The sequence below is a fragment of the Musca vetustissima genome, unplaced genomic scaffold, assembly GCF_032173495.1.
Source record: "Musca vetustissima isolate MV318-11 ecotype Yass unplaced genomic scaffold, APGP_CSIRO_Mvet_v1 utg10401, whole genome shotgun sequence".
Lineage (NCBI taxonomy): Eukaryota > Metazoa > Arthropoda > Insecta > Diptera > Muscidae > Musca > Musca vetustissima.
In genome coordinates, this window is record NW_026873045.1 from 75,746 (window position 1) to 91,762 (window position 16,017).

General features: G+C 36.5%; 1 protein-coding gene across 1 annotated transcript in view; it reads left to right on the forward strand.

Annotated features, from left to right (window-relative positions):
- Nucleotides 1-8,587: 8,587 nt before the first annotated feature.
- Nucleotides 8,588-16,017, forward strand: part of LOC133322268 (uncharacterized) — a gene marked incomplete at its 3' end in the record, with an annotated part of 48,068 nt that continues 40,638 nt past the window's right edge. The window contains exon 1 of the mRNA XM_061531283.1: nucleotides 8,588-11,929. Within this exon, the coding sequence (XP_061387267.1) occupies nucleotides 8,588-11,929 (3,342 nt within the window). The remainder of the gene's footprint in view (nucleotides 11,930-16,017) is intronic.

The window sequence follows — 16,017 nt, forward strand, 5'->3', positions numbered from 1 at the left end:
ACTAATTTACAATAAAATAGACACAATTTACTACTTTCTTTACTGGTTTTAATATATTTCCGTGGATTTTTATATAATATTTTTCAAAGACTTTCTAAATAAAATTTTTCAAAGACTTTTTGCAATTTCCAATAAATATTAACCCCAGACAGACACACGATAACCAACATCACACCATTGTTTACCATATCATATATCAGATATTTAGCAATGCTCTAAAACTGTCATCTATACTTACCATGCTACCCAAAACTATACATCCCCACACACACGATAAACACCTCCTCTTATTCCGTTTCTGGACAATGCACACAAAGTATGTGTGAAGTTTCGATTTGATTTATGTGCAACGAGACAATAGGTCATAAATAATTGCAGGGTTTCATGCACAAGTAATCATTACAATTAACATTGTGAACACACACACACACTCTCAGCATGGGAGTGGGGTTGTATACAGTTATACATTAGCATATTTACACATGCAATATTACAGGAAGTCTGCTCGTTCGGGAGGTGGAGTTAATGTAATATATGACTGTCTTTATCCGGTTTGTATTAAATTTTTGAAAGATGCCAAAACTGTTATGTGATTTGCGAATAAAATTTAATGTTGCAAATTTAATTTAGTTATAATATTTATTTAATGACACTTCAGATACGATTGATAACTTAATTACAACATTTAACTTTATTTGCATTGTTCACATGTCAGTTGAGTTTGCTTTGTGTGTCAAACATAGATTAAATAGTGCATTTGAAGGATGTTTCTAACATATTTGCTTGTTGATTAAAAAAGGAGGAGGGGAGAGAATTTCAAACAAAATATTTTTCAAGGACTAGATTATTAAAAGAATGTATTATCAAGGACTGTACAAGTCGTGGATTTTTAAAGAATATTTTTTCGACGACTATTCATGGCGTGAATTTTTTTATTTTTTTTAATATTTTTCAAGGGCTATTCAAGGCCTGAATTTTTAATAAAAATTTTTTCAAATACAAAAACAGGCGTGGATCTATAAAAGACTATTTTCTAATGTAACAAAATAGGTGTGGATTTATTTTATCCAAGTACCCAATAAAGCTTGAATTTATTAAAGAAATTTGTTTTTCGAGGCCTTCTGTGCTGTACGTTTTGTAAAGAGTATTTTTTGAGGTCTTCCTAGGCGCATGTTTGTTCAAATCTTATATTTTTAAGGCCTTCCAAGGCGTATAATTTTCAAAGAATTTTTTTAAACAATATTTTTTCCAAGCCTTCCTAGGCGTAGATTTTTTCGAGGCCTTCCTAGGCATATATCATTTAAACAATATTATTGTGAGGCCTTCCTAAGCTTAGGTTTTTAAGCAATATTTTTTCGAGGCCTTCCTATGCGTAGATTTTTTCGAGGCCTTTTAGGCGTAGCTTTTTTCGAGGCCTTTTAGGCGTAGCTTTTTTCGATGCCTTCCTAGGCATATATCTTTTAAACAATGTTATTGCGAGGCCTTCCCTGGTTTAGATTTTTTCGAGGCCTTCCTAGGCATATATCTTTTAAACAATATTATTGCGAGGCCTTCCTAAGCTTAGATTTTTTAAGCAATATTTTTTCGAGGCCTTCCTAGGCAAATAACTTTTAAACAATATTTTTTCGAGGCCTTCTTTGAGAATTTGCACAGAATCACTTTCTGAGTCGGTTTATGCATGTCCGTCCGTCTGTTCATGTTAAATTGTAAACAAAGTACAGGTCGCATTTATGATCCGAATTGGATGAAATTTGGCACAACTCATTTGTTTGGCCCAAGGACGAACCCTATTGAAATTGGGAAAAATCGGTTGAGATTTAGATAGAGCTCCCATATATATTTTCGTCCGATTTAAGGTAAATGGTGCACCAAAGTCCCTAAACAACTTTCGATTTGCACGAAATTCTGCACAGCGTACTGAATTAGACCTAGAATGAAGTGTGCCAAGTTTCAGTCCAGATTTATATATAGCTCCCATATATATTTTCGTCCGATGTAAGGTAAATGGTGCACCAAAGTCCCTAAACAACTTTCGATTTGCACGAAATTTGGCATAGCGTACTGAATTAAATATAGAATGATTTGCAATGTTTCGTGAAAATCCGTTCAGATTTAGATATAGCTCTCATATATAGTTTTCCCCGATTTTAGGTAAATAGTCCACTAAAGTCCCTATATATCATTCGATTTGCATGAAGATCGGCACAGCGTAGTAAAATAAGATCTAGAATGATGTATGTTAAGTTTCGAGAGAATCGGTTAAGATTTAGATATAGCTCCCATATATAGCTTTGTCCGATTTAAGGTAAATTGTGTACCAATGTCCCTACATATCTTTCGATTTGCACGAAGTAATATAAACTAGTCTCTGGCAAGTTTCCCTGAAATCTGTTCAGATATAGATATATAACAAACACGCTACGTCTGTTAGGATACATATGTAGAATATACCAGAAGTAGTGAAGGATAGCATATAGTCGGCCCAGTCTGACTTTACTATTTTCCTTACTGGTTAAGAATATTTTTTCCGAGGCCTTAAAAGTCGTAGATTTTTTAAAGAGTATATTTTCGAGTCCTTAATACGCGTAGATGTTTTAAAGAATATTTTTTTTCCATTTTTAATGATTATTTTTTCGATGTTTTCCAAGGTGTGAATTTTTTAAAGAATGTTTTTTTCGAGCTCTTCCTAGGAGTGGATCTTTTTTAATCAACGACACTGTTACATTTTCGACATTTGGATGAGCTTATGCTCATTTCCCCACCGAAGTGTTTTTTCTATTAAGAAGACTTTCTGCTCTTCTATGGAAATGACTCAGAGCGCTTCTAATGGTATTGTCATGGAGAAAAATTCAACATAGGGTCTTCTTTATAAAAAGTCTCTTTCATGGAAGGAGAACAATTTGTTAAAAATTCACGTTTATGTTCTGATAGTCTTGAAATAGTCGTGATTGGGTAGTTTTTAAGCTGTTCGATGGGGATGTCCTTCAACTCTTCGATGAAGTAGATTTTCAACTGTTCTGTGGGGCTGTTTTTAAATATTTTCTGGGCAACAATTTGGCTTATCCATAGAAATAAAAATTTCTGCAGGAAGAACCATCAACTCTTATATTTAGAAAAAATATTTTTTGCTTTCCAATATTTCTTAGTTTTTTCTTCTTCCGTTACGAGTTTATTAAACTTTCTGTTGAATATACACACATCGAACTCAGTAATTACTGGTAAAGCCAGTCATGTGCACTGCAAAATTCTATCGATTACTCGTTTCTTTGGAAATTCACATAACAAAAGAATTTGTTTTCTAAATCTCCGACATGGGTTTTGTTTTGTTCTAGGGCTTTGTTCCATTTTCGGCATAAAAACACACACACACACAAGCAAACATATATCCATCAGTTTTTGTTTTGTTTTTCCGCCATTGTCCTTAACGATAAAAATCAATTTTCTAAGGATAAACGAAAAGCATAAACATTGGCAAGTGTTTTCCTACACTTTAGCCCAATGCTACAATGGAAGTATTATTTTTTTAGTGTATTTGCATTAGGGGATTTTTATTTGTTTTCGTAAATCCTCAGTGAACCATAAAAAGGAACAATACTGCAAGTACACACACACACGTGCACCCACACCAATACATACACACACCAATAGATAAATACTGTCATCATTTATTTATTCTTCCTTTTTTTGGTTGGTACGGAAATAATCTTAAACATTTAAATTGATTTCAATCTTCAAGTCAAAGGCATTTAATTTTCACTTGAATAAATATTTGCCTAAACGACACTTGAAGGGAATTTTAATATTTAACTAAATAAACACTTAAGATGTTTTATTTTCATTTTCATTTGTTTTTCTTCGAAAAATCTTCAAACAATTGACGAAAGACAAATACAAATAATTTAAAATTGAAAACTTACTGTAATAAGTTTGATTTTCAATTGAAAAAGAAATGAATAAATACAAAACCTATTATGCTAATAACGAAGTCTGCTTTAGTTGTTGTACACACAAAAATAAATATTGACTTTGTAACTGATTCGAAATGTTATCCCCAGCCAGCACTTGCTGTAATTTCATTTGAAATGTTATGGTGATGGCATTCCTTAAGGGCTACTTATGCGACTGAAGATAATTCCAGGAAATTTGTCGTAAAATAAGAACTGACTTTAATGGAAGGATTTAGATCTGTATTACAGGAGGAAGACGATGAAATCTCTCTACATGATGATACAGACGATTGTGGAAGAATTTTCCCGAAAAATTACTATTTTGTTTGTCTCTCACTTAATATGAAATCTATAATTAGGAAATTAAAAATAATTGGATTGGATTCTGGTGTAGATTTTATGAGAATTGGTGCCAGTTATATTCCACTTGTAGTCTACCAGTATCTGTGATACCAGAATAGTATGTAATTAATTCGCCTGAATGACAATAATCAATATCTTAAAAAAAATAATTTTCTTATTTTCCAAAAAAGTGTTTTTCGGGCGAATCTACCGTAATTGCGGTTTATAAAATTTTAAATAAAAATTATGTCCACTATTTTCCTAAAAATCATTTTTGCTCTAATATTTATCATTCGATTGATATGTACAAATTTTATACCCTATACAACTATGTTGTCATTATACCCTACACAACTATGTTGTCAGGGTATTATAGCTTTGTGCAGCCCCAAGAGCTTGTAACGCCGTGAAATATTGGTCCTAGACCTACTTTAAGTATACCGATCGTCATATCTCGACTAGCTGAGTCGATCTAGACATGTGTATCCATCCGTCCGTCCGTGTGTCCACTATAATTTGTAAGCACGAAACAGTCCACAGTTATGGACCAATCTTCACGAAATTTTCCATGTAGGATGGGTTGTGGCCAATGAAGACCCCTATTTTTGGAAAGGATCGGTTAATATTAAGGGTATGAAATGGACCAAATACATTATTTTTGTCCGATTTTCTAGTCGCTCCAGAGGCAGCAATTATGGCCAGAACATCGCAAAATTTCACAGGGAGAAGGGGATCGGGCCAAAGAATAAGCATGCCTATTTTCAAAAAGATGGGTCAATATTTAGCGGGTCAAATGTACCCTGACTTTTGTGTGAAAATGTCAAAATTTGTATTCTATGGCGTTAATATTTACATCTAAATGACATAGACCCGAAAAGTTAACAGTATATCCAAGAGGAGTGGTTGACCTTTAAATTGATACCAAATATATTGTCGTATGTACTCGGATGTTGGAGCTACACTTAAATATATACAGGTGGTTACGTATTCATATATTATTTAGTAACCCATTACCACACTAGAAGATGGAAATATAGCACTGATCGCTTTGATATTTTTTGGTTCTAGACTTAATTAAGTACCCTATATCAAAATTCGTGCAAATAGAAAGATATATGGGGACTTTGGTGAACCAATTACCTAATATCGGATGAAAATATATATGGGAGCTATATCTAAATCAAAACCGATTTTCACGAAACTTTGCACACATCATTCTAGACTTAATTCAGTACACTATGCCAAAATTCGTGCAAATGAAAATATTTTCAGGGACTTTGATGCACCATTTACCTGAAATCGGACGAAAATATATATGGGATCTATGTCTAAATCTGACCGGATTTTCTCGATACTTGACATACATTATTCTAGACTCAATTCAGTACACTACGCCAAATTTAACATCTACAGACGGACGGACGGGCATGCATAAATCGACTCAGAAAATGATTCTATGCATATTCTCAAAAGGAACCGTGCGTATATCTCGTTTCCTTGTGCCTGTTACAAACATATGCACAAAGACATAATACCCTGTAGCACAGTGTGGTTAAGGGTATAACAAATGGTACAAGATTATGCACCACTTATAGGATGGCAGGATATAATTTATTTATGAACATGTTAGTATAGGCAATAAGCACAACTATTTATGTCAATTTAGGTGTGAAATGTTGTTATTTGGAACACGTTTTTAAGTTGACCAAATATGACTGTACTCAACAATAGATGAAGTGCATATTTCCTTTTTCAATATTTCTGGTGCATTGTAAGATCCAAAATCCTCTTGAAAAATATATATCAATCTGGGTTCTCTACTTTCGAAGTCGGGCAGTATAACAACGATCCTAGAGGGTTTATAATTTAGTTGCTCTGGTGTCCTGCGGATTACAAAATAGCTTTTGAGCACTATTTGTAATACCTCCTATATAACGATCCCTCCCGATTCTCTTCACATCTAGAGTTTTTTTCACATTTATATATATAAAGTTTGGCACGGCCGAATAAAATCCACTTTTTATTTATTTATTTTTTTTTTTAATTTATGACAGCAGTGTTAAAATTAAGTCCAATGGAATAATGGTACTAATAAATATGTGGACCCTAACATTTCATACACTGCACTATGACTTAATCGCGATTTTAGCGACGTAAAATATTTCTTGACAAGCTAGCTTCACCAAATATGGAGAATAATATTATCAGATTTGTGAAAAATGGGCGGGCACCGCCCCTTTACGCCCCTGTAATTTGGTATTTTGGGATTGTATATAAAATCTATTTACCAAAAATGACCCATATTGGACTAGTTTCCGGTTATTTTTCAACCAAGTTGGTTTTAATTTTATATTTTGGATTCCCATTTATTGGAATAATTGCGGTCACAAGAATGAACGAATCGAAACTATCTGGAGTATTTCCCCAAACCATCAGCCATAGTGTAGTGGTAACTTTTCCGAACCATTTATCCCCCAATGGAACATTTACGCAATAAAATACCAATTATATCATTTTACACACAAAAATCTGGGTTATTTTGAACCGGAGTAGCGGTCCCATGTAATGTTTAAGATATTCGATTTATAATTGTGGCATCTAGAGCGACTAAGACAGAAGAAAAATATAGTGTTCGGTCCATTTCAGCCCCTCAATATCATCTGATCACCTCTGAAAACTATATGAGTTGTCTTTGACCATAGACGGAACATCAAGTAAAATAATTGTAATACTAACCAGTTAGCGGAGCAGTATAGTCGAACGGGGCCGACCATACGATACCCTACACAACTACCACGGAACTCAAATTTTCTGCGTATGTATATTCCGATCACACAAAATTCTGTGTCCATTTGACCATTATCATGAAAAGAGCCATGCTTAATCCTCGGACAGATTCATTTTTCGGTGTTAAATACCATGATGTTCGGGTTATAATTGTAGCCTCTAGTTAAGTATTAATGAATCATTGTAAAAAAAAAAAAACAATAGAGATCTTCTTTGGCCAGAACTGGTCCCACAAGTAAAATTTGGTGACGATTGGTCCATAACTTTGACCCTTGCAGTGTTTACCCATTATAATGGACAGGCGGCCTCACATTCAGTTAGTCTAGATATGAGGATAACAATTTCCAGCTAATGGCGTGGAAATTTTGCATGAGGATCCGATTTTCGGTGATGAAATGGAATAAAAACTTTATTTATGTCAGTTAATCTAGTCTCTCTAGGCACCGCAATGACAAGCTGAACATCACATATACTCCATGGGGAAGGCGATCTGGCCAACTAATCAATATTTAGCGGGTCAAATAGACAAAGCAATTTTGTGCAGATTTTGCTCCAGGAAAACATGATTCGCAAAAAATGCCTCAGAGGAGCTGTTGACCTGTAATCGGTCAAGAGAGTGCAAATTCCGTGAAATATTGCCCAGGCTCCGAAACTTAGAGTTCAGTGGTAGCTGTTTAGGATATTATATGGCCGGCCCCGTCCGACTATATTAATCAGCTCAGTGGTTTACAAATAGATTTGATGAATTTGTGCGAGAAATTAATGGATTTTTGCCTTAAACGAAGGGATGAGACGAAAATCCACCAAAGAAGTCTTAAGTCTTAAACTAAACATTAATTGGTAATAAAAAATATTGATGGTATCATTTAATTTCAACGTTAAATTTGTCAAATATTCGCTATTTGTTGAACGTCATGGCAAATGTTCTCCCCTCGAAATGAAACGTACAAAACAACACCACTAACCAACAGTAGCCCTCCAACAACCAATTGAAATTATGTTCCATTACAAAATGAACAATTATTTCAATGTGGACGAAATGATTTAAATGAAAGCCACACGAACAATGCAATTAATTAAAAGTCATTTAAAATGTAACGCAGACACACACAAACATACATACATACAAACAAACAATTATAATTATGAAAATTAATTATTAATAATTTATGGATATTAATAACCGGCCATTTTTTGTTATTTTTGTTTTTTCTTTACAGAAGCCCACAAACATGGAATTGTAACCAAAAACACAATGACCATAAAAATCACAACAACAAAAGCGCATAAAATAAAATGCCAACAACAATTTTGAAAAATTACAAAGTTTTGTGTGGTGAAAAGGGAAATTTCAATTTTTTGAAATAAAAGGCAAGTGATATATAGAAATAAATAAAAAAAATTAATAAGCCTCAAAAATAAAAATACCAAAGTCGCAGCAAACTGAGCAATTTATGAAATTAATTAAATAATTTTCACAAACAAAAATGAAAATGAAAAGAAATATAAAAATGTCGAACAATTGGATAACATTAATGCTGTTTGGCTTGCTGACAAGCCAAATTACTGGGGCATTAAATATTGCAAAAGTAACAACAACAACAACAACAGCAACAGAAAAGAGTCAACTTGTGGAGGATGTAAGACCAGGGGCAACACCTTCTTCGAGTGTGCCTTTGGATGTTAAGGGAAAGCGAATTGAAAATGATTTGCATTTTACAACAATAACCAGTCATGATTCGGTAGAAGCCAAGCCGTTTATCTCCAGCAGCTCTACAGAGGCATCAATACCCTCAACACCTTTAGAAAATCGTTTTGCTGAGACCCAGACCCCCACACTGGCATCTTCAAATGCTCCAGCAACAACGATTGTCAATGAAAGTGAAAAACCAACAACAACAACAATAACGTTGGAAAAACTAACACCAACAATAGACCAGCCAAGCGAGATTGCTGCCGAACGGATGGAGGCAACAAACAAAGAATCTTTGGAAAGTTCGGATGCTTCTGTTGTGGATGGTGTAAAAGACCAGCAACAAATCATGACAATGACAGGACAACAAACTATAATCAACAACAAGGAGTTACAACAACAAACAGAACAACAACATGAGTCACATAAAGAGCAACAGACATTAACAACGGAAGTGTCTATGCTAAAGGAAACGGAAGTGCAGCAGCAACAAGTAAACGGAAATGCACAAACAACGACAGCGAATACACCGAACAATGTGATTACATTAAAAGCGACAGCAACAGATAACAAGGGGGAGGTGGATGAGGAGAGGGTAGAGAAGAAGCCAAAGCATGAGGATATGAAAAAGTTTGTCACAACAAATATTCCCTTTACAACAATTCACGCTGCTGAAGATGCAACGGAAATTGCCACAGATAGCCAGCAATTTAAAATCGACACTAGTATCTCCGGTAATTTTCAGGCAACTTCGATTCCGCAGCAACAACAGGGAATTTTAAATGGGGATATTTCCAGCTCCAGCTCTACAAATTTAGATGAGGAGAGTAGGAGGATTCTTAGCTCCAATTCTGTAGACTTAGATGAGAAGAAGAGTGAACCCAGCTCCAACACTACCGATTTAAATAAGGATAGTAGGAGAAGCCCTAGCTCTAGTACTGCAAATTCAGATGAGAAGACAGGAAGTCCCACTTCCAATTGGGAAATTTTAGATGAGAAGCAAAGGAGCTCCAATTTGGAAATTTTAGATGTGCAGACCAGTAATCCCACTTCCACCTCCTCCTCCTCCTCTTCTCCTTCCCCTGGCATTGAGGAAAATGAAAAATTACACATTTTCGAGGAAGACAGTACCTCCCGGCCTCAGCCTACTCATACCAGCTCCACCACATCACATGCAGATGATGATATGAAGAGCTCCAGCCCCATTTCTCCACCCTCAACTGGCATTGAGGAATCCGAAAAACTGCACATTTTCGAGGAGGCCATTACCTCCCGACCCCTGCCTCCTCATCCAGATAACCACGAATTTGCTACAAATTCCGAACAACTTGCCCTCAATGATTTCAAACCTTTGATCCAAGAAACCAACAACAAACTTCTAGCAGAGCGAACAATTTTCACCCCCAAAAATCTCAATGAAGAACAAGAATGGAAACAAAATCTAATGCCTAACGAAGTGGAGGATTTTGAACATCCAGTGGGGCCGAAACTGAGAATGGAACCCAAAAAAGTCTATCAATCTCCCTATGAACATAATATCAATTGGAGTCCTTATCTGCATCCTGCCACACCGGTGGCAGTGGATTTCACTGGCAAGGTTTTACAAGAGGAGGATGGGGTCATTACGGAAATTGAAGAGAAATTTCGTTTAAAGGAATTTGCCACCGATATCAATGGGAAACAAGAGGAAAATGAGGAAACCACAACAGCCAAGGCCGCAGAACCTGTGGCCACACCGACCCACAAACCCTTTGCCACACTTATGGTAAATCATGAAAAATCGCCACCCAATACCCATCGTTCCAGGGAGGTATCAACTGCAGCTGGGGGTCCTACCCCCAATGTGGTCATTATGAGACCCGTACAATTTATTGAGCGCCGCGTTAAGAAAAGTTTCGATTTTCCCATGCATCGCATTGCCAGTGATGCCAATCATGCCATGCAACACTTCGATTTTGCCAATACGAAATTTAGCAGTAATTTAAATGAACCCAAGCAGCACTTAAATCCCCCTCTAGCCCAGGAATTATCTGCAACCTCTGGAGTGGGAGCAGGAATTTCACAGGGAGCCCCCGGCCACGACCTAAATGCCATGCATGTGCCACGACAACAACCGGAATTTTCCACAACGAAATTCTACAACAGCAAAGAGCTCTACAATGAAATGTTGCAACATAAAAACAAGCAGATGCAGCAGCAACAACAACAACAATCTGAGTCACATTCCCATCCTGACTCCATGAACCTGTTAAAAGAAGACGACATAACTCCTCAGGCTGGTAGGGGTGCCTCATCCATGACTTTGAATAGTTTTGCGGTTTTGCATTCTCCAAAAATAGCCAAACTAGAAGAGATTCATGAACAGCCACAGAAAAGTTTGGCCATAAAGAGAGTCACAGTGCAGCAGCACCAGCACAACAAGAGTGACTCGTTGGACACACCTCCCACCACCATGAGTACGAATATAGGCTCCACTACCACCAGAATTAATGCTGAATTACTCACCGCTACCACCACCTCTACAACAACGAAAAAGTTTCACAAAGAATTGAAAAAAGCCAAATTGTTGATAAAAACCATAATACCCAACAACAATAACAACAACAATGGTGAGGGTGATGGTTCTCAAAGAACCGAAACTTACAAATCCTCTACAGTAACACCTGACCATAAAACTAACACCGACACAGCAGCACAATCAGCATCACCCACAACGACAAGTACTCAACTGCTTACAACTAATCCAACTACTTTGACCAGTTCCAAACCACAGGAAGCAAGATCAAATAATTTAACATCTTCAGCATTGCCTTCTGCTGCTGGTGATGCTGCTTCATCACAAATCTTAGCACCATCCTCAACATCAGGAAAATCCTACTCCAGCACTTCTTCAGCACCACCACCCGCATCATCATCCGATCCGCAATCCTATATGGTACCCTCCTATGTCTATCCACCACCCACATGGAGGCCTACATCGTCGGTATCATCCCATTCAACAAATCCCACAAAATCCGCAACAAAACCAATTGTACGACCTAGGATTCTAAGTCGTTTGCAAGAGAAAATCAATTCGCTCGAATGTGAAATACCCAATGTACCGCAGGATTCACATTTGTGGCGTGGCAACGAAACGCATGAATTGCTGCTACCCATAATGGTAAGTACCGGAGAGCGAAAGAGATTCAGTGCAGGGCAGAACCATATAGCCTGCTATGTTTCACATTCTAGAATAGATGAACTGCAGGGGTTTAATATATTACTTACACAAACAAACATACGTTTCTTTGTTGCTTTATGTGTCACCTCCCTCACCCCGCCATTGCACTACATATTGTATTTATTTTGCCTTTGATTTTCCGCTTTTCTTTTTTTTCCTTTTTTTCTCCTACTTCTTTGGCATTGATGGTGTAATTCTTGCATGCAATTTCTTCTTTCTACTTTATGCTCACATTCGTTTTCATGTTCATCGCAAGATTAAATCGGAAAATAAGCAATCCTGAGGCCAGGATATTGGAGTGGAATAGTTTTTTTTTTACAAAAACACAAATTTTGAATTTTTTAAGATCATGCGTGGATTTTTATACCCTACACAACTATGTTGTTGTAACGTCACGAAATATTGGTCCTAGACCCACCTTTAAGTATACCGATCGTCATATCTCGACTATCTGAATCGATCTAGACATGTGTCCGTCCGTCCGTCTGTCCATTATAATTTGTAAACACGATACCGGCCACAGTTATGGACCAATCTTCACGAAATTTTGCATGTAGGATGGGTTCTGGTCAATGAAGACCAGAAATGGACCAAAAACTTTATTGTTGTCGGTTTTTCTGGTCGCTCCAGAGGACGGGGATCGGGCCAAAGAATAAGCATGCCTGTTTATACCTTCACCACACTGTGGTACAGGGTATTATGTCTTTGTGCATATGTTTGTAACAGGCAAAAGGAAACGAGATAGACACATGGTTCCTTTTGAGAATATGCATAGAATCACTTTTTAAGTCGATTTATGCATGTCCGTCCGTCCGTCTGTCCGTCTGTCTGTCCATGTATTTTTGTGAACAAAGTACAGGTCGCATTTATGATCCGATTTGAATGAAATTTGCAATAGGTCACTTATTCGGCCCAAGGACGAACCCTATTGAAATTGGGAAAAATCGGTTCAGATTTAGATATAGCTCCCATATATATATTTAACCGATTTAATGTAAACGGTCCCTATATATCCTTCTATTTGCACGAAATTTGGTACAGCCTAATCATTTAGGTCTAGAATGATGCCTGCCAAATTTCGTGAAAATCGGTCCAGATTTAGATATAGCTCCCATATATAGTTTCGTCCGATTTCATGTAAATGGTGCCCCAAAGTCCCTATATATTCTTCGATTTGCACAAAATTTGGCATAACGTACTGAATTAAGCCTAGAGTGATGTCTGCCAAGTTTCAAGAAAATCGGTCCAGATTTCTATATAGCTCCCATATATAGTTTCGTCCGATTTTATGTAAATGGTGCCCCAAAGTCCCTATATATCTTTCGATTTGCACGAAATTTGGCATAACGTACTGAATTGAGCCTAGAGTGTGTCTGCCTTATAGACTGATTATAAGTAATTTACGCACCTGTGACAAGTGTGTTTGAAATCGCTTAATATTTGGATAGAGCTTCCATATATATTTTCGCCCGATTTCAAGTAAATTGGGCATCAAACTCCTCATGATAGTCAGATTGACATCAAATTTTGCACAACGTACAAAATTGAGCATAGAATTACGTAGTTGCGTTTTCTAGAAGTACAGGCATAGCCCAACGGATGACCTATTTATATTTGTTTGAAGTCGATTTACATTCTTTATGGACAGATCTAGGTAGATTCACATTTAGATAAATATAACATATTATATTTCATCCAATTTCATGTTAATAGTCCTGTTTAATATACCCATAGTGGTGAAGGGTATCATATAGTCGGCCCCGTCCGACTTTACTACTTTCCTTACTGGTTTTATATAGAGATCGGTCAATATTTAGCGGGTCAAATGGACCCTAACTTTTGTGTGAAAAATGACAACATTTGTATTCTATGGCGTATATATTTACTCCTGAAGGACATAGACCCGAGAGGTTGATAGTATATCCAAGAGGAGTGGCTGGCCTTTAAATTGATGCCAATTATATTGTCGTAGGTACTCGGATGCGGGTGTTACACTTAAATATGTACAGGTGCTTACGTATTCATATATTATTTAGTAATCGATTAACATTAGAGGGCGGAAATATAGAGCTGATCGCTTTGAAATGTTCCATGAAATTCCAGTTATGGTCAAGGCCAACGCCTAAACTGTTACGTGATGATCAGATAATAATTTTTCGGATGAAGTGGACCGAAAACTTAATTATTTGTACTTTCCGAGTCGAAAGCCGAACATCACAACACAACCCACGGTGAAGGGAATCTGGACAAGTAATTAGAGGGGCTGTACTGATTATTAGTAACATTTGCTGACCTCTAGCCAATCAAAAGTATGCAAATATCGAAATATTGCCCAATCTCAGAATATAGAACCACAGAAAGTTATATTTTCATGGAAGTTGTGTATGGTATCCTATGGTCGGCCCCATCCGACTATACTGCTCCGCTCACTGGTTTAAGAATATTTTTGAAAATATTCCACACAAGGAATGGATTTTTTAAAGAATATTTTTGATTATTATTAAAGAATCATTTTTAAAGGACTACCTAAAGTGTTGCAGTGTTGCTCAGCCCTTTACGTTTTCGTGACAACAAACCACACGTATTCTCTCTCAGTTTAGATTTGCCGTTTGTTTGGCATAGGCGGGAGAATAACATACAAATACCAATGCAAGTATTTTTACCTTCACTGATCTAAAGCCTGGATTTCTATACCCTTAACCCCACTGCGGTACAGAGTATTATGTCTATGTACATATGCTTGTAACTGGCAACAGGAATCGAGAAAGACCCATGGTTCGTTTTGAGAATATGCATAGAATCACTTTCTGAGTCGATTTATGTATGTCCGTCTGTCTGTCCGTCCGTCCATGAATTTTTGTGAACAAAGTATAGGTCCCAGTTATGATCCGATTTGAATGAAATGACACCTGCCACTTATTTGGCCCAAGGACGAACCCTATTGAAATTTGAGAAAATCGGTTCAGATTTCGATATAGCTCCAATATATAGTTTCGTTCGATTTTAGGTAAATGGTGCACCAAACTCCCAATAATTTCCGATTGAGACAAAATTTTGCACAGAGTACTGAACTAGGTCTAGGTTGATACATGCCAAGTTTTGTTGAAATCGGTTCAGATTTAGATATAGCTCCCAAATATATTTTTGTCCGATTTTAGGTAAATAGTGCACCATAGTCCCTGCATATCCTTCGATGTGCACGAAATTTGGCATAGCGTATTGAATTGAGTCTAGAATTTAGATATAGCTCCTATATATAGTTCGTCCGATTTGAGTAAATAGTGCACTAAAGTCCCTATATATCCTTCGATTGACACGAAATTTGGCATAGCGTATTAAATTGAGTCTAGAATGATGAGTATTAAGTTTTGTGAAAATAGGTTCAGATTTAGATATAGCTCCCATATATATTTTCGAAATTTTCAACAATGTATCAAATTGAGATTGGTCCAGTTACAGCCATAGGTTCCACATGTATTTCGAACGAGTGTCTGATTGAAATAACATTTTTATCAGTGCGGCGTACCGAATAGCGTGTATCAATTTTGCTATAAAACGTTTTTCATAAATTTGTCCCATGCTACGCAGAAAGTCGTCTGCGTAAATCTGCCCGAATGACATTAAATTTATCATAGGTTGCAGAAGGACATGCGTATGTTCCTTCTAAGGGAACATTGACATGCAAATGTAAGGATACATATGCGCAATATACCTAAAGTGGTGAAGGGTATCATATAGGCCGCCCAGTCCGACTTTTCTTCCTGGTTTAATAATATTTTTTCAATCTTTTTTAAAAATTTATGCCCTGGGTTTTTTTAAGAATATTTTTCAAGGACAATTGTTAAACTGGATTTTTGAAAAATATTTTTTTCAAAGACAATCGAAGGCCTTGGATGGTTTAAGAATGATTTTCTAAGACAATTGAAGACCTGTGGTTTGAAGGGCTAACACATATTTGGAGAAAATTGTCGACATCGGTCCAGATTTTGACTAGCCCCATGTAAGTTACCCGTCGGGAAAATAAACAT